General features: G+C 38.3%; 1 protein-coding gene across 2 annotated transcripts in view; it reads left to right on the forward strand.

The window, feature by feature from the left end:
• Positions 1-20,548, forward strand: part of FANCB (FA complementation group B) — a 30,285-nt gene that overhangs the window by 786 nt on the left and 8,951 nt on the right. Inside the window, exons 2-5 of one of the 2 annotated variants that reach the window (XM_070462614.1) lie at positions 3,191-3,214; positions 9,597-10,661; positions 15,016-15,168; positions 16,287-16,376. In XM_070462614.1, the coding sequence (XP_070318715.1) occupies positions 9,729-10,661; positions 15,016-15,168; positions 16,287-16,376 (1,176 nt within the window). In that variant the 5' untranslated portion in view covers positions 3,191-3,214; positions 9,597-9,728. The remainder of the gene's footprint in view (positions 1-3,190; positions 3,215-9,596; positions 10,662-15,015; positions 15,169-16,286; positions 16,377-20,548) is intronic. The other variant, XM_070462615.1, reaches the window with a different exon arrangement.

Raw genomic sequence — 20,548 nt, forward strand, 5'->3', positions numbered from 1 at the left:
AGTATTGGAGCTTCAGCTTCAGCATCAGTCCTTCCAATGAATATTCAGGACTGATTTCCTTTAGGATTGACTGGTTGGATCTCCTTGTAGTTCAAGGGACTCTCAAGAGTCTTCTCCAACACCACAGTTCAAAAGTATCAATTCTTCGGCTCTCAGCTTCTTTATAGTCCAACTCTTATATCCATACATGACCACTGGAAAAACCATAGCTTTGACAGGACCTTTGTTGGCAAAGTAATGTCTCTGCTTTTTAATATGCTGTCTAGGTTGGTCATAGCTTTTCTTCCAAGGAGCAAGTGTCTTTTAATTTCATGGCTGCAGTCACCATCTGCAGTGATTTTGGAGCCCAAGAAAATAAAGTCTCTCACTGTTTCCATTGTTTCCCCATCTATTTGCCATGAAGTGATGGGACCGGATGCCATGATCTTAGTTTTCTGAATGTTGTTTTAAGCCAACTTTTTCACTCTCCTCTTTCACTTTCATCAAGAGGCTCTTTAGTTCTTCTTCACTTTCTGCCATAAGGGTGGTGTCATCTGTGTATCTGAGGTTATTGATATTTCTCCCGGCAATCTTGATTCCAGCTTGTGCTTCATCCAGCCTGGCATTTTGCATGATGTATTAAGATAGTTCTCACCTGAGGCAGTTTTGCCCCCCAGGGGACTTTTTGACCATGTCTGGAGATATTTTTGCTTGTTGCAACAGAAAACTGCAAAGAAATTATAAGAAGAAAAGAACAGTCCCCATACTCCCACCAGGTATAGTCAAACAGGATGGACACTTGAGCATCTTTTTCCCCAAACTTTTTTTGTATCTTTACTTTTTTATGGGGGAAAATGAACATTGTGTTCATTTTATTTGTAATATTGTGTTTGAATATATCCTTGAAACAGTATCTCAAGTATGGTTAAAGTCTCTGTATGGCTCTACTCCCCTACTCTGATATCCTTCTTCTCCAGAATAGACAGTCACTGGGATTTGTCATGAATCCTTACACCTTTGCTTTTTCATTTTGGACCAGGCTGCCTATGTTTGAATCCTGTCTCTGTCATTTCCAATCTGCAGGCCTTTGTGAAGATCCTTAAATTTCATGTCTCAGTTTCCCCATCTGAGGATAATAGTACCTATAGCATAAGGATGTTCTGAGGAATAAGTGCATTAGTCCAAACTGCTTAGAACAGTGTCTGGCGCAGAAAAAGCAGTCAGGGAATGTAGCCATTGTAGGTAAACAAAGTATATCATGCTGTTGTATCTGTTTTGATTTTGATGCATAATATACTATAGTATACATATTTCTGCAACTTTTTTCATTTGATTTTTGAAATCAAGCCACAACGTTGCTGTTTAGTCGCTAAGTTGTGTCTGACTCTTTGCAACCCCATGGACTACAGCACACCAGGCTTCCCTGTCCTTCACTATCTCCCTGAGTTTGCTCAAATTCATGTCCATTGAGTGGTGATGCTATCTAACCATCTCATCCTCTGCCTCCCCCTTCTCCTTTTGCCTTCAGTCTTTCCCAGCATCAGGATCTTTTCCAGTGAGTCATCTCTTTGCATCAGGTGGCCAAAGTATTGCAGCTTCAGCATCAGTCTTTCCAATGAATATTCAGGGTTGATTTCCTTTAGGATTGATTGGTTTGATCTCCTTGCTGTCCAAGGGACTCTCAAGAGTCTTCTCCAACACCACAATTTGAAAGCATCAGTTCTTTGGCGCTCAGCCTTCTTTATGGTCCAACTGTCATATCCATGCACGACTACTGAAAAAAACATAGCTTTGACGAGATGGACCTTTGTCGGCAAAGTAACATCTCTGCTTTTTAATATGCTGTCTAGGTTTGTCATAGATTTTCTTCCAAGGAGCAAGCGTCTTTTAATTTCATGGCTGCAGTCACCATCCACAGTGATTTTGGAGCTCAAGAAAATAAAATCTGTCACTGCTTCCATTTTTTTCCCCATCTGTTTGCCATGAAGTGATGGGACCAGATGCCATGATCTTAGTTTTTTGAATGTTGAGTTTTAAGCCAGCGTTTTTGCTCTCCTCTTTCACCTTCCATCAAGAGGCTCAATGATACACATATAATTCATTCCTTTTAGCTATAGTATGCTATTCCATCCATATCTATTCATTCCCCTATTGGTGGTCATTGAAGTTTTTGCTTTTGGAAAAAAAAAATAGCATGGTGAACATTCCAGAAAAAAGTCTTCATTATTATGTAGGATTATTTCTCTGGGTTCATATCTAGAAATGAAATTTCTAGGTGTATGCATTTCTGTTCACTGCCTTCCAAAGTCTCCCTTTAATTAAGTCCTTGTAATTATTTCCTAATTATGATTCCACCCCCAGTGTCACTTCACTCCCCTGCCTTCAACACTGTCACCAGGATCTTTATTACTCAGAAGTACACTCCTGTGGTTTCTATTTTTGAAATCTTTCAGTGGTTTAACATTCCTTAGAGAAAGTTAGAAGTCCTTAGTATGGCATCAAGAACCTTTAATCTTTCCTGATTCTCTTAGTGGATCACATTCATCCACATTTCAGACACACTAAGTGTTTCTGGGAAAGGGGAGATTTGACTCTGGGCAGGCCTCAACAAATGACTTTTAGTTACATAGGTAGAAGAAGTTTTAACAGTGAACCTCTTCTGTAGCCAAGTTAATTTACTAGGTAAACAATGTCCTGTATGTTGGAAAAATGATTATCTCTGTGTATTATGCTCATACTATTATGTTTAATATTATTAGGTGAAGTTTACAGTTGAGTGTCGTAATTCTACCTTTTTCCCAAAGGTAGAATTCCAAAGACACTTTCCACTGGTCACAGTCTATCGATTGGTTTCTTAGAGAATTTTATAGCTTTCATATATATATAATATAGTGCTCTTTTAGGATTTTCCTGTACCAGACCTGGTTCTGAAACTTATAATGCCAAATGTATTTACTAACATTTAACAGTAACATTGTTTATTTGTTGGGAGACTAAGACAAAAGGATGGATAAGGGTGATAATTTGTTGCCTATGTTTAGGTTAGCATGTATCATTTTTCTAATATACATCTGTTTTCATTTTATGTGTAAAATATACAGTCAACTTTGATGTGTGGTGATACAGAACAGGAAAAGCTCAAATTAACTGCCTAGTATTTTATAAATAATCTGCATCCAAATCTTACTTCCTGCTTCTTTCTTTCCCCCAGCCTCCTCCAGAGCTGTGACTGAAGGTAAAACTTAACTGGTTTGAGTTACCTGTTTTTTTCTGCAGCCACTATTGTAAGAGTACTAAGTAAAAAGTCAAATGACTAATAGGCTAGAATACTAAGCCTGGTGTCCTGATTTGATTAATCAAGACTTGTTTATATTGGTTTAAGAACCTCTACATTGAACCTTAGTTTCACTTGTTTCCAAATTATTTACATCTTAAAAATGAATATTACCACTTATTCCATAGCTTTAAAGTTCTGTCTTGTGAACATATGCTCAGAACTTTTACCTTTAATGTAGATGTTGCATTAGTATAAAATAAAACATATTCACAGATATGTGAATTCAGTAGCATTGAGATTATTATAGAAAGTTTGAAGGAAAAAAAACTTATCTTTATAAATTAGTAGTTTAGCGTCTGATTTTTAGCTCTGAAGACGATCCATGTAAAATAGCTTATCTTCAAAATGTGCATGTTTTTGCAGTAGTACTTAAAAATGAAAAATAGCCTTTCATATAACAGTTGTGTTTTTAAATCTATTTGAATCTAAGTCCATGAGAATAAGTTTGCTTTTTGCCTGGAGCTCACTCTGAAAGCTTGCAGCAGTGGTTTGCAACTTTTTATCTCTATTATTACTCAGCTTCTATCTTTCCAGGTCGTAGTTCAGGGACACAAATCATAGATTTGGGGGCTGGTTGGGGCGGGGGTGGGGGAGTAGCACAATAGGTGCATGCAAAACTTTTGAATTAGGGACCAGATAAGTTTGTGTTTTACAACAATAACCGAGGTAGCATAAATGAATGGAAATATTGGAGGAGAGAGAGACTAGAGTAAGGAAGGCTGATTAAAGGGCGTTTGCTGCAGCCTAAATCAAGGATGAAAGCTTGAACCATCACAGACACAACTGGGACAGAAAATTGTAAGGAAGAAGTTTCTAAGTTAAGGAACTTAGTGATAGCATTAAGAGAATACAACATAAGGTGCCCGATTTTCCTAACTCTTCACTTTATGAAGGGGCAACAATACATACTCTCAAGTTTATTGAAGGGGATGATTCTACTGACCTTTTAGCACTAAGGTCCTCTTTACTCCTGCCACACTTGGGTGTGGGTAAACCAGAGCATTGTGTTGATGACCCATTAGTTGTGACATTTAAAATTAAAATTACAAAATCCTTTTCTGGATGCAAGTTATTTTTGTTTATTTTTAGTATTAGGAAGTCAAGACCTGTTGAAGTGAGTAGGTAGTAAAAGACGATGAGTTCTTGGATCTTTACCTCAGAACATATAATGTTTAAAAGTATCATTTAGTGCCAAAATAGGAAACTCTGTTAGAAGTCTCCTAAGAGGTCTGAGATGTCTGTGGGAAATTTGAAAAAAAGAAAGTATTAGTCATACATTTTCATGTAATGTAACCAATTTCAAGTAAAACATAGTTTCACAAGTAAAAGCTACACTTTTGGTTTCACTGCCTGTCTGCTTTACTGATAAAGCTGAAGCTGCTCTGGGATACCTGTTTCCCCAGATCTTTGCATGAGTTGCCTAACAAGCCAGGAAGTCATTTGGCTTTTGCTAGCTTGTACTAGCCAGTATCTCCAGTTGCTTCAGTAATTCTTCTAGAAATTCTCAAAAACAATATCATAAATTTGATGTGAAAAGAAATGTTGTGTAACAGATTACTCCCAAATTTAGCAATGTAAAACAGCAAGCATTCATTATCTTAAAATTTCTGAGGACCAGGTTTTTGGGAACAGCTTAGGGGTGGTTCTGGCTCAGGAAGGCTGGACTGGAGCTGGGAGATGTGATCCCAGGAAGGCTCACTCACACGGCTCTTGGCAAAAGGCCCCAGTCCCTTGCTAGCTGTTGGAAGGAAGCCACAGTTCTTTGCTGCGTGTGCATCTCCGCGGGGCTGCCCAAGTGTCTTAACGATATGGCAGGGGATTTTCCCCAGTGCAAATAATCCAAGGAAGAGATCACTGAGGAAGCCACCATGCTCTGTAACCCAGTCTTCTTCTGTGCCTGTATTCTGTGCCTCAAAATGAGTCATGATGACCAGGCCTCACTGAAGGAGAGGAGATTTAAAGTGCCACTTCTTGATGACAGCAGTTTCAAAGAAATTTGTGAGGGTCTTTTAAAACCACAAGTGATGTATTTTGGAAGTTCGACAATAAGGTGCAGCATCTCCAATTTGAATGATCTAATATACTTTTAAGTAGAATTGCCTGTAAATCAAGTCATTTTAATAAAATGCAGGCTACATTAAGTTAAATCAATAGATTATGGTTCAGTGATACTTTTTTTCTAATTGGATTGTTGGTAGATTTTTATAATAAAAGAAAAAACCTAAGCCTTTGGAGTTTGCTTCTCATTCAAAAGAGGAAAACTATATTACTTACTTGTACATGACCTCATTTTCATTTATTTCTAAAGTACTTTATTTTCCTGGTGTAAATGATCCACAATAAGAGAAGAGAGAGAGTATGAGTTAGAGTTATTTAAAGTGACAAGAGACCTTTCAGCATTCACAAACCATTAAGTATACAGTTGCTCTGATGTTTCTAAGATTAGGTGCTGTATGAACCACAGCTAGCCATGATGATGAGAATGATAGTAGCTAGCCTTTTCTAGCACTTTCTATGGGCCAGGTTCTATTTCAAGCGAGTTCTATTCATTAATTCTAGTACCTTGTAGGTTTGGCACTGTTACCGTACCCTGTTACACAGATGTGGATGTCAGATGGCATAAAGGGACTAAGTAACTTGCTCTAAATCACACATCTAAAAAAAATAAAATAAATCACGCATCTAAGGAAAAGCAGGCCCACCATTCAGAGGGTGCTCTGATGGTTCTTAGCATATGCTAAGCATTTAGTAACTGTTACAGTAGTGACTCCTGGGGCCAAACTATGGTGGAGGTGATGAAGATAATGGTGACCTCCTTCAAAAGGTCCCATGCATGCACTGCTACACTCAGTGCCCCCAACCCTGCAGCAGGCCACTGCTGACCCACGCCTCTGCCAGAGACTCCTGGACACTCATGGGCAAGTCTGGGTCAGTCTCTTGTGGGGTCACTGCTCCTTTCTCCTGGGTCCTGGTGCACACAAGGTTTTGTTTGTGCCCTCCAAGAGTCTGTTTCCCCAGTCCTGTGTAAGTTCTGGTGGCTCTATGGTGGGGTTAATGGCGACCTCCTCCAAGAGAGCTTATGCCACACCCAGGTCTACTGCATCCAGAGCCCCTGCCCATGTGGTAGGCCACTGCTGACCTGTACCTCTGCAGGAGACACTCAAACACAGTTCTGGCTCAGTCTCTGTGGGGTCTCTGGGTCCTGGTGTGCACAAAGTTTGTTTGAGCCCTCTGAGCGTCTCTGGTGGGTATGGGGTTTGATTCTAAACATGATTTTGCCCCTCCTACCACCTTGCTGGGGCTTCTCCTTTGTTCTTGGACATGGGGTATCTCCTCACAGTTGCTCGAGAGCCACGCAGCCGCCGCTTCATCTGGTCCCATCACTTCATGGCAAATAGATGGGTAAACAGTGGAAACAGTGGCAGACTTTATTTTGGGGGGCTCAGAAATCACTGCAGATGGTGACTGCAGTCATGAAATTAAAAGATGCTTGCTCTTGGAAGAAAAGCTATGACCAACCTAGACAGCATATTAAAAAGCAGAGACATTACTTTGCCAACAAAGGTCCGTCTAGTCAAAGCTATGGTTTTTCCAGTGGTCATGTATGGATGTGAGAGTTGGACTATAAAGAAAGCTGAGTGCTGAAGAATTGATGCTTTTGAACTGTGGTGTTGGAAAAGACTCTTGAGAGTCCCTTGGACTGCAAGGAGATCCAACCAGTCCATCCTAAAGGAAATCAGTCCTGAATATTCATTGGAAGGACTGATGCTGAAGCTGAAACTCCAATACTTTGGCCACCTGATGCAAAGAGCTGACTCATTTGAAAAGACCCTGATGCTGAGAAAGATTGAAGGCAGGAGGAGAAGGGGACGACAGAGGATGAGATGGTTGGATGGCATCACTGACTCAATGGACATGAATTTGAGTAAACTCCAGGAGTTGGTGATGGACAGGGAGGCCTGGCATGCTGCAGTCCATGGGGTCGCAAAGAGTCGGACACAAGTGAATTGAAGTGACAGGAGTGACTCAGCATATATAACCAGTGAATGAAGAGACTTCACCATCTTTTACTTACGTGTTTTCTCACATGGATTCAATGGAGGGGGGTGTTCCTTTGTTCTTTATTCTGCCTTATTAATTATCTCAAGTTGCCTTTCTTACAACCAGTCTTCAGAGCAAGGGAATACGTGCCAGGACAATGTAGTGGTTAGAAGTATAGGGTCAGGAGCCAGAGGGCCCGTCTTCTAAATCTAGTGCTATTGCTGATTAGCTTTGTAACCTTGGAAAATTTTCTGACCTTCATTAAAATACAGTTTTCTCATTTAAGAAGCAGGGCACCCAAAGCCAGTGCTCTGGGACAACCCAGAGGGATAGGGTGGGGAGGGAGGTGGGAGGGGGGATTTCAGGATGGGGGACACATGTATACCTGTGGCTGATTCATGTTGATGTATGGCAAAAACCATCACAATATTGTAAAGTAATTATCCTCCAATTAAAATAAATTTTAAAAATTAAAAGATGGGATATTAAGAATACTTACTTTAAAAGAATATTCGTGAGTATTAAATAATGCATGTATTGTACCTGGCATATAATAAGCATGAACAATTTATGGCAATTTTTTAATCCTTGTGTTCATTACAATATCTAATCCTCTGTTTTTTTCTACTTTGAATAAGAATAGTGACTTCCTTAGGATGTAAAACTGCATTGCTTTTGCAAAATAAGATTTAAATTTTATTTCTATTACTCCTATGAAGATTTTTTTAAAAGTCATGTTACAGCATTTCCTGGTTTCTACCACCCCCCGCCCCAGTCCCCCACCTCACTGCTCTTTCATTTTGGCCATCAAGTCTGTAGATGCTCCTTTCTCAGGGAGACAGAAACCCAAGTGCCTGGGCTATGGGAGCAATCTAATATGAATCCTTGACTGACTGAGATGCCATTGCAGAGGGGCTAAGACATAGAGGGAGAAACCAGGTTAGGACTGTATGTTTGAAATTCCCTGAGCCGGAAAGTTTGCAGTTCTTTATAATGGAGCACTTGTACCTTTTAATAGAGGCTGTTAACAAATTCACTTATCTTCTGTGATGTACTTATTTGCCTTCTTTGCAAACTGTGTTTTTTAAGGGCTCTACAGAAATGATATTTGGGCTACAGATTTTTTTAAACTTTTTATTTTATATTGGAGTATGCAAGAATTAATATGAATTGCAGGACACATCGGGCTTCCCTGGTGGCTTAGCGGGTAAAGAATCCCCCTGTAATGCAAGAGACATGGGTTTGATCTCTGGGCTGGGAAGATCCCCTGGAGGAGGGTGTGGCAACCCACTCCAGTATTCCTGCCTGGAGAATCCCATGGACAGAGGAGCCTGGCGGGCTACAGTCCATAGGGTTGCAAAGAGTCAGACACGACTGAAACGACTGAGCACATAGTTGATTAATAATGCTGTGATGGTTTCGGGTGGACAACTAAGGGACTCAGCCCCACATATACATGTATCCGCTTCGTTCTTTCTGGGCCTATTAGTAGTTGTCCTCCGCTCTTCTCGAGTAGCATATTGGACACCTTTCCAACCTGAGAGACTTGTCTTTCAGTGTCATATCTTTTGGCCTTTTATACAGTTCATGGGGTTCTCACGGCAAGTATACTGGGGTGGTTTGCCATTCCCTCCTCCAGTGGATCATGTTTTGTCAGAACGCTTTGCTATGACCTGTCTGTCTTGAATGGCCCTGCACGACATGGCTCATAGCTTCATTGAATTATGCAAGCCCCTTTGTCACAACAAGACAGGGATCCATGCAGAGGATACATGTATCCATTCTCCCCTAAGCCCCCTTCCATCCAGGCTGCCACATAACATTCAGCAGAGTTCCCTGTGCTATACAGTAGGTCCTTGTTGGTTATCCATTTTCATGTCTACATGTCTGTCCCCAACCCCCTAACTATCCTTTCTCCCCATCCTTTCCCTGCCCTGCAACTGTAAGTTCATTCTCTAAGTCTGTGAGTCTGTTTCTGTTTTGTAAATAAGTTCATTTGTATCATTTCTTTTTAGATTCCACATATAAGGGATGTCATATGATATTTCTCCTTTCTCTGTCTGACTTCACTCAGTATGACAGTCTCTAGGTCCATCCATGTTGCTGCAGATCGCGCTAATGAGACAGTTTTTCATAACTGTGACATTGTTAACCTCGCATAAAAAGCTAAAAAATGTTGACAACGTTTACAGTTACCTGTGTAACAGTTCTCTAACTAAAACATGTGTTTTCTTTTCAGCTCTGCCTACTTAGTGGCAGTTTTCCTCATTTCATTTTTAGGTTTAAAAGCATCAACTGGAATTGACTTACTTTCAAAAACTGGACCAACACAAATTGAACTTGATACTGTAGATTCACTGGCAAACAAGCAATGTCATCTAATGAACAAGAAAGGTTCTGCTGTTATAATGGAGAAGTCCTTATTTTTCGTTTGTCTGAAGGAAAGTTTGTAGATGTAGGGCCTAAAACAATACCTGTGTTACATGTCAGAAGAATGGTGTTTGGAAGAGGACCAGAGGGATTTGTTCAGAAATCCACTGGATTCTTTAGCATAAAAGAAGAATACTCTCATTTAAAAATTATGTGCTGCGACTGTGTTTCAGATTTCAGAACTGGAATTAATCTGCCTTATGTTATGATACAGTGCATTAAAGAAGAGAACATTTTCAAATATTTTCTACTGTTTCTTCATGGTACCAATAAATTTGAAAAGTGTTTGAGTTTTAGACTAGGCTATGAGATGAAGGACAGTATAAGGGTCCTTAATGGCCCTTTAGTTTTATGGAGACATGATCAGACATTCTTTTATATCTCTTCTCAAACTGGCAAAGTTGTCACTGTGTCTATGAACTTTTCCTCTGTTGAGTGGGCAGGGGAGATTGAAAATCTAGGTATAGTTTTGTTAGGACCAAAGAGATGTTACTTATCTGCAGAAGAATGCACTCCAAAGTGTTCAAAATCTGATTATGAAACTTGGAATACCCACTTTTGTGCATACTCTCTTGAAAGGGCAGAAGTAATAAGTGATACATACATTATCCCTCCTGCTTATACCAGCATGATAACATTTGTGCATGTCTATTCAACTGAGATTGTCAATGACCACTTAAGAATGTCACTGATTGCCCTTACTCGAAAAAATCAGCTGATTTCATTCCTAAATGGGACTCCTACAAGTGTGTGCCAGCTTCCATTTGGAGATCCTTGTGCAGTTCAACTTGTGGATTCAGGTGAAGAAGGCCTCCTTTTCATCATATCCTTTAGGTCCAACGATGCTTGTGCTGTTTTGGAAAAGAGCTTTCAGGTATGGTACTTATAATCATTCAGTTGGCATCATCTTAGACCTACTAAGCATCCCTAAGCTTCATAGGATTCATCCTAGAGTCTTATTGTCCAAATTGATTTTTAGTCCTGCACTTAAAAGGAAATCATGTATGTTAACAGCATTCCTTTTTCTTAAAATGATTATCTGAATGTTATTTGATAAGTTTTGCCTTGCCATTTTGAGTCATAAAACCCTTGAGTATTTGGAAATACATGAATACATAACTACAATTATTATCTATTTGTCTTTTACCCTGTTTCTAATTTTCATAATATGATAATAATTGGACTTGTATTTTTACTTAGAGCAAGACCATAAGCCTTTCTGGAAAACTCATATCAGTTGTTGAACTTTGAAAAAGTTGGAAAAAAAAAGAAAAAGTTGGTAGTTGTCGTTTTAAACTTAAAATGAAATCTAGAGGAGTTCCTTGAAACCTGTCATTGTCCCTTTAGAGACAAATGATGGTTCTCCAGAGAAAAGCAACGTGTTAATTTTTCTAGAAAATGTTGCTTAGAGAATTGCATTATGTTACATTTTGAAACTCAGAGTTGTTCTCTGAAAAAGCATTCACATTTTATCTATAAATAGTCATGTCTTTTAATGTAAGGTTTGAAATTGCTTTAAAATACTCACTGTTATTGAACGTTCAATAACAAGTAAAAAAAGTGTAGAAAATGAAAAGGAAATTGGAGGATTGGAATTATTTGTCTCCAATAATATCTCTCTGACCCTGATGTTTTGTTAACATTGCATCCTCCTGGCATAAGATGTTTATCAGCACATTCAGTTATGTGTGCTGAAGTGGTAATAATTTGAGATCTTCCAAAGCAGTTTTTAGTACATTATACAACTTTTTAAGTTCTTGTGCTACTTTGGAAAATGAGAAGCAGATACTGCCTTAGTTGGTGTGCCCTGTCCATTTCATTAGAAGCTCAGTTAAAATTTCTCTCATTGTATTATCACCTTGATATGAAATATTGATAAGTGTTTCAGAAAGCTTGAAAGGCTTGTTTTCTTTAATTTGAATGTGTATACGTGTGTTTGTGTGTGTGGAAATAGGTTGAAATTGTGTTTTATGAGACTTTTCCTTGTAGATTACCTTGATTGCCAGGTTGACCATGTTCAACCTCTGCAACACACAAAGGACTTAAATTCTCAAAAGGAAAATGATTTGAAAACTGTCCTGTTTTTATTTTGAAAGCAATCTTTAAAAGCTCATCACACTGTTATTTCAAGGTTTTGTGGGAAGGTAGCATTTTCTGTCTTTTTCTACTCTTCATTTGAAGAAGTGTCGTGGGGAAAAGCATCTGTTAATAGTGAAGCCTATAATCCTTATTGGGGTCAGAGTAGTGGGAAGAATACTCTTAACCTTGGGTTTCAATCCCAGATGAACACCATACTAGTGTTACCTTAAGGGAGGTATTTGCTTTTTGTGAACTCATTTTCTGTCTGTATGAATTTGGGATCATCTTGCCTCGAAGAGGGGAGAATTCAATAAGATGACATTGTAAAGTGACTTGGACAGCACCTGGTGCTCAAAAGAAGCCCAGAAAGTGGTAGCTACTATTGTGTTGGACGAGGGCTAGGGCTGTCATCAGCAATGGTGCTTACCTAAGGTTCCCTCTTCACCTGGCTAAGGAGTAGTAACTTCCTGTCTCCTTCACTCAGTGGAATAGTCCTCTCTTACTTGAAATAGGTCCCCTGCTCGGACACCATAGAGCTCTGCCACCGACACATTACCCAAGGCAGAAGACTTCATCACTGTTTGTACATGGGCCTGTAACTTGTGGGCTCCCTGCTTTGAAATCGTATCCTAGGATTCTTTTTCTACGCTAGACCACCAGCCTTTCCACAGGTTATTTACCTTCGTCTCTACTGACAATCGCTATGCTACCTCTTCAGGGATTCCGTACTTCTAAGCTATTCTCAAGTGCTCAGTACTGAATGTTCGGGAGCTGATACCTACAAGTTAAGTGCTTCTAGATTGTCTCTGATACCTTGCCACTCTGGGAGTTTCACAGCTCCTGTCCCCATCATGGTGTTTATTTGTACATACCTACTTAAAAAGAAAACTTGATGTAGCTTATGGTAAAATACTTGATTACTTTAGCAACAAGAATAAAGGTTAAGAATCTACAGATAAAAGGGGGAATAATCGTGTCAGAAAACCTGAGTTAAGGGAAGTAATTGCATTTGAGCAATTACACTTCGTTTAGCAGTTAAGAGAAATAAAGTAAATAAAGAAGGTTTTGTAATTGAATGGAACATACTAGTAAGGGGAAAAATATTTTTTTCATTGCCTAGTGAAAGGAATTTCCTGTTTGTGGTATCAAGAGGTTTTAAATAGTAAAATGAATACATTATTGAGTAATAAAATGGTGCCTTGGATGGTTTTGCCCCCAAATGGGAGAAAACATCAGATGCAGTCTTCCTTTGGGTTGGCTATGGATTTCATCCATCTGTCCTTTTACTACTTCTTTACAAACAGGAATTAAGGCAACTTACAAAGATAGGTGAACTACAAATAAGCATAAATTAGAATAAATAGTGAAAATCAAGGTTACTGTGTTCTGAGATCAATGCTTCTTGAAGGCCCTAGTCCTTAATCCAGTGATAGGGCTTGAAAGAGAGAGCTGAGTGTGGAGAAAAACATGATTAGCTTTTCTCCTAGGCTTTTTCTTTTGAGTAGAAATTATCTCTGCAAGTTGTGACAAGTATCTTTGTAGCAGGCATTTCAAAATTGAGATCCTTGTCAAGTATGTGTGAAACAGGTAGTGGTGTGTTGTCAGGTAGAAAGAGGCCAGTATGTTTAGAGGTGTGATATCTGATATGGTCAGTAGTCACTGGCTCCAGGTGGTGATTCAGCATTTGCAGTGTGGCTGGTCAGATTTAGGATGTGCTGTCCATGTCAAATACACAGCAGATTTCAAAGGCTTAGTATAAAGTGGGAGTAAAATATTAATAATTTTTCTTGATTCTGTTGAATTGAAATGATAACATTTTAGATAGACTAAAATGCCTTTTAAAAGTAAAATCACCTTTTTACTGCTACTAGAGAATTTTCTTTGATTAGCTACTGGAAAATTGAAAGTCATGCATGTGCCTTGTGTTGGTGATTCACCTATATTTCTTTTGGACAACCCTCTTCTGGAGCTAGAGATTGCAGGTGTATGTACATGCATGTGTGCATAGCTCTGTGGTGTTTGTGTGCTGAGCACATTCTTTTTTTTTTTGTTACAGCATTCTTATTACCAGTATCTCTTGGCATGGTTCATTATAATGCATGCTACTTGTGGCGGGGTGGTGGGAAGAAGAGAGGCTATGGGTTTACAAATAAGCTTTCTCCCTGCATGAGTGAAAACTCACTGTTTTGAGTGAAACATCACTGCTTTGGAATTAGCCTTATAGGGGAAAGATCGATATTTGTTTATGTAGCTTGAAGAGTCTTATGTATTCTTGCTTGAATGCAAGTTCTCCTCTACCTGGAAGATGATGTATCCATGCTTCTGGGATTCTGCATGGGGGTTTCAGCTTTTCTGCCTGAGGGAGAAGGAATTTCTGATCCTTTTCTGTGTTAGTTTTCCAGGGGATCAATCTGGAAGCCTTCAGCTTTATGGATCTTTAAGAAGTTGTCTTCTATTTTATTTTATTTTATTTTTTGTCTTCTATTTTAAACTTGGGATTTCACGTTCTGGTATAAATTTAACAAATCATTCCAATAGGCTATGATGATTCTAGGTGCCCCACTATTAGGATCTCTTCCCTTCTGAGCCCCACATAATCACTATGTTCTCTCCTACCAGAATTCAGGATATATTAATTAATTATAATTTCATATGGACTCTTACTCTGCTTTGAGAGCTCTTAAAAGTGTTTGCTAGTACCTTCTAGTTACCTAACGCAACTGAATTCCTTGTGTAATTGGTTTGATCATAAATACATATCCACCAAGGCTCATGGGAGTGAGGGTTATCCTTAAATTAACCAGTTAGAGAAAGAATCTTCACTGGAGTTAGTCATGAGAAGTGTTAACATTTATAAATTATAATAAAATTTTTATATAGGAATCAGGAACGTGGCAGCCCCTGGACAAATGTTGATAAAATATTAAATATAAGCATCTTGCTTTCTACAAATTTGTGACTCCTTATGTCTTCTGATCTCCCAATATCTTTATTTTAGTTTGGTTCTTAGTGTTTGCACTACCATTTTCATGACTTACTTGTAAGATCGAAGATGACAAAGTAGAACTACTTGCAGCAAAAGGATTTAGCTCACTTTATGTGTATTCATGTGTTCCTTTCTTTGTTCCTTCTTTACCGCTCTCTTTCAGATCGCTGCCAAGTGGGAGAAAATTAGTTCAATACTGATAGATGACTTCCTTGGAAGTGGAACGGAACAAGTACTGCTACTTTTTAAGGACTCCTTGAATTCAGATTGCTGGAGTTCCTTTGAAATAATAGGCCCTGACACCTTAAACTCTTCAGTAGGTTCTGTTTACTTTTTATACATTACTTTAAAAACATTTTAGAAAATTTGAATACTTTAAAGCTTTTGACTTACCTTTAAATATTTATTTCATACTTTTGACCCACCTTTTAAATATTTTGATTTCATACTTAAAACTTTGAGAACTTAAAAATACATACACTGACTGGAGTGGGTTACCATTGCCTTCTCCGAATAATACCTAAAGCAACCACCAAAACACGGATACAAAGAGGTTTACTAAAAAGAGAATTTCTAGAGTCAAAAAGAACTAAGTTTGTATAGCCATTAGAAACCAAACTTTTACTATAGTTTCACTTTTCATCCATCTTGCCTAAGGCAATACCCACAAACATCAAACTATTGGATGTATCTGCTAGCTGGATTTTAGGCTGTTGTTGCTGTTGTTTGTCTGTTTAAGACTGATGTTTTTTCTGCTGCTTATTGAAACTAACACCATGTTATTCAATAAATAAGCTTACATCTAAAAAAAAAAAAATACATACACTGAATCTTTTAAATAGTATATTGAGTTTCCTTTCAACAAATGTTATACAATTGTAAACCAAATGTTATACCAACAGTATACCATTACTCTTTTTGGTGTAAATTTGAAATATAATGTATCTGGTATTTGCTCATGACAATACTGTAAATTAACGTCATCATTGCTTCTGAAGAGCACATTTTATGCCAATAAAGCATGGTGATATTAGATTTATTAAGGAATAAAATCAAGTGAAAGTGCTTTATTAAAAGAAATAACAGTTCACAATGTGTTAAGATCTTGAACCTAAGAGAAACAATACCCCAAAAGTTTCAGGCCTATCTTAAATACCTCTGAGCCTCAGTTTTTTTATTAGTAAAATGACAATAATTCTTATTTTCTCTAGTTAGGACATTTTATAAAAACCTAGTAAGCTGATACTTTTTGAGGCAGTATACAAATGTTCCATGGGTGGTAATAGTGGTATTCATTTTTTCCCTAGTTAGGAGAAAATGGTGTATATTGTGGCACACTGCTTTTCAGATAAACTTTAATTGTATTTTGTTGATCTTAGGAATTTTTTAGTTTATTTCAAAATTTCAGTTTTAATGTGCTTTTTTGTTTACTAGGGTGAAACATTGGATAGCAGTAAAGATGACCTGTTTGAAGACAAAGAGGAGAATTATTTGGTGGTCCTACCTCTGGAAAGAAGATTGCAAGTCAGTGTCTGTTTCCTTTTGCTTTTTTTGGATTAGTGCTGTTCTAAATGAAGGAAAGGACATTGAACGAAAGGTCCTTAAAGTATAAGCAACACAGTGATTGGGGAAAAAAGAAATGGTACAGGTTATCTCCCGCTTTTCAAAACTTTGCTTTATGCTACTTTGCTCAATGCCATTTTGCTTTACGCCACTTTGCTTTTATGAAAGACCCCCATTAGCAAAGACTGTTTTTTGCTAACCAAAAGAAATCTGAAGAGGAGTTTTGCTTTTATGAAAAAAGTTGAAAGCGAAAAGTAGTGTTCAGCATTTGTTTTGCAACAAGCCATCGCAGCGCACATCCCAAGCAGCGACAGTAGTCCCGCCAAGCTCCTTTTGCGGACCTTATCTCAGCCTCTCAGCAGCCGGCCGCCTTGGCTTTCACCTGGGTCTGTGAGCCCCTGGGCTCTATCTTGATTTATTTGGTGCATCCCTAACCAAGATGTGTCCTAGGGTAATTGCTACTTTGCTTTACACCGTTTCTTCTTGGTTAGTGGGGAAAACCTGTATTTCAAAGGATCTATTTCCTTTTCCGGTCCCTCTGTAAAAGCTATTAAGACATTACTTATAAACGTATCATCTAAAATGATAGTTTTTTGAGTAAGATTGTGTAAATTTGATAAAACTTATAAAAGATAAACATCTGACTTTTGGAAAACACGTATTTTGTAGTTTTAGGATCAGTATACCGTTACTCTTTTAAAAGAGCAGCAAATATGATGAATGATGACATGTTCCAAACATGAATAGTTTACCTTCAAGTTTTCCATACAAAGCTCTCTAAAAAAGGTTTTGATTTTCTCCCAAGTGTACAAAGGTGCTGCATATTCCTTGTAAAATACTCAAACTTTAATGCTAAGAAATATTAAAAAGAGACTAACAATTATCTTTAATTCTATTACTGTGATATAACCAGTTTTAACACTCTGACTTGCATATTCTTATTGATGTTTTTAATGAATATATACAAGTTTACATGGAAATGTGATTATACGTTGCTTGTTCTCACATAATCTGCCTTTTTTCATTCATAAAAATTTTCAAATATATAGAAAATTCATAGAATAATACAGTGATCATCTCTAGTCCCCATGTAGATTCCCCTGTTGTTACTTTATAAAAATCATATTTGCCTCATGTGTTTCTACTTGTGTGTATGTACATGTATTTGAAAGTTTCAAATATTCAATATTTCACTCTTACGTGTTTTAGCAGGAATTTCCTAAAATAAGAACATTCTCCTGTGTAACCCCAATACCATTATTCACTTAGAAAGTTAATATAATCTCTTAATTTTATTTACTCTTCAGTCCATATTCAGAGGGCTTCAGTTGCCACAGAAATGTTTCATATGGCTGCTTTTTTCAGGATCCAGTCAGTGTTTGCACTTGATTATTATATGTCTCATTGGTCTTTTTCTCTAGAATAAGCCCTCCCCTCCTTTTGAAAAAAATGACACTGCTGGGGCCAAGCCAGTTGTCCCTCCTTTTGGGTTTGTCTGACTGTTTCCTTGTGTTGTCCTTTATGTTTTGCTGTATCTCTGGCAAAGTTTTTTGGTGAAGGGCCAGATAGTGAATATTTACACTTTGCAGGCCCTTAAAAATTTTTTTTGCAAGTATTTTAATATTAAAGTGAATTCACTAAATACTTAGTGAACACATTAGATGTAAATGTGAATGGTAGATAAATAAAGCATCATAATGGACAAAGAACCGTAAAGGAAAAGGTAGATTACATTAAAAACTTTTGTGCTCCAAACAAAGTAAAATAAAAAGACAAATTTTATAAAAGGAAATTGTAAAATTTGACAGAGGATTAATTTTCTTAATATAAAATGTGTTCTAAAACAGTATTGTTGAGTATATAAAGTGGCCCAGTCTTTTGAAAGGAAGTTTGTTATAGCTATTAAAATGTGAATTGCATGTCTTTTTACTCTTAGAATTTCACTTCTAGAAATGTGTTCTAAGGTTGTACTTATACATGTAAGCAAAACTGATTTTATAGGAATAGTTAAGTAGTATTTGTAAATACAATTCAGTCAAAATCTAAACATCCATCATTAGGAGTATGGTAAATCAATTATGATTTAACTGAATCATGGAATACTATGTAGCTGTCAAAAAGGATAATGTACTTTTTAATACAATCTTTAAGTGATGCCAAATAATTTAATTTATGAAAGCATGGCTTTTAGAAATTCCACTTCTGGTAATATGTCACTTAATTTTTTTGAATCAATTCTAATAATAAAAACAACTTAAAATGGTAGTTGAAATATATATTTTTTTAAGCTTCAGAAAGCTGAAAATATTAATATAAGAGTAGATTAGCAGACCAAACTCTAAAGGCTGGAACCCAGAGAGACAAGCAGAACACGATTTTTGCCCTGGAAGCATTCTGTATTTAAACTAAAGCAGTAGTACCCTCAGTTCAGTTCAGTTCAGTTGCTCAGTCGTGTCCGACTCTTTGCAACCCCATGAACCACAGCACACCAGGCCTCCCTGTCCATCACCAACTCCCGGAGTCCACCCAAACCCATGTCCATTGAGTTGGTGATGCCATCCAACCATCTCATCCTCTGTCGTCCCCTTCTCCTGCCCTTCAATCTTTCCCAGCATCAGGGTCTTTTCCAATGAGTCAACTCTTCCCACGAGGTGGCCAAAGTATTGGAGTTTCAGCTTCAACATCAGTCCTTCCAATGAACACCGAGGACTGATCTCCTTTAGGATGGACTGGTTGGATCTCCTTGCAGTCCAAGGGACTCAAGAGTCTTCTCCAACACCATAGTTCAAACCCTAGTCACCCAGCAAAACCAACGTAAAGTCCTCTGCAGGAACACACATTTATCCTAGGCCTCTTCTGAATCTCACAAATAATTTTTTTAAAGAAAATGAGCCACCCCACATGAGTGGGTGAGTGAGCACATGAAGAAACAAGGCATCCTGATTAATGATTCACAGAAAATAACCAACTGCCATTTCTGTAAACAAGTATCCACATGTTACCACTAGCTCTCATTGTGGTCAAAAACATTTCTAAGTGCTGGAAGGCCTTTTAGAGATGAACAGATCTACCCTCTCCACCATTTTGCATACAGGGAAGCTGATGGAGAGCCAGAAATATGAGGTGGTTTGTGGAGCTGGAACTGGAGTTTGGCTCACTGTTCATTCCGCTCTCGAGTTTATTTTCCAGCCACTCGTTGAAGGGGGTAAGGCAAGGCCAGGACCTTGGAGACCATTGTGCACGTGTCCAGGAAGGTTCACAGTGTTGGTGGGAATGCTCCACGACTGGGCATCCTGACGTCCGCCAGCAGGAGGGGGCGAGGGAAGCTGGGGTAGTGAGCTGATGGGGTGCTGCAGACCAGTGGCAGGCCCGAGCTCCAGCTACTAGTGAGAAGTGGATGAGCTGAAAAATGAGTGCATACAGAATGACTCCACCTGCAAACGTTCAGAAGCAAAAGACACACGCAAAGTAAACATGTTCTTTAGGAGTTGATATGATGATGGTAAAGTGATGAAGACCAGCAAAGAAGCTATCTTGAAAGGGGAGAGTAGTGTTGCCTCCAGTGGAGAGAGGTTCTCGATTGGGGAAGGCCCATGGGTTGCTCCAAAAGTGCTGCTTTTTTGACCTGAGTGTGGTTCCAGTGGTTTCTACTTCATCCTTGGTCTGTGAATTGTTTATTTATCTTATGTACTTTTCTGTGTATATGAGAGCAGTCACAATAAAAACAGGAAAGCAAGATTCAGTGTTACACAATACAGTGTGCTCCTGTATTTGGTTTGGGGTGGGTTTTATTTGTTTTTGGGGAGAAGAATGAAAACATCCCTAACATACACATGGGAAAGTTCTGGAAAGGTAAACAGTCTTTTGTCTTTACCAGTGGGATTGAGGGTCTAGGAAGGGAAAGTGAGATGTCTTTGTATGTTGTTTCAATACATTGTCATGGGCTTATTTTATAGTTTTATAACAAAACTTGTAACAATGTAGAACATTTCAGTAGTCTGATGACTCACGATTTATTCCTGGAGTATTGGGATCATGTTGACAAGAGTCAGGAAGAGAGAACACGGAAAATTTCTGAGGGGGTCTTCATTGTCAACCTGCTGTGTGTCCCTCTTCTTCCACCCCCTGCCCCT

The sequence above is a fragment of the Odocoileus virginianus genome, unplaced genomic scaffold (genome assembly GCF_023699985.2).
Source record: "Odocoileus virginianus isolate 20LAN1187 ecotype Illinois unplaced genomic scaffold, Ovbor_1.2 Unplaced_Scaffold_6, whole genome shotgun sequence".
NCBI classification, from domain to species: domain Eukaryota; kingdom Metazoa; phylum Chordata; class Mammalia; order Artiodactyla; family Cervidae; genus Odocoileus; species Odocoileus virginianus.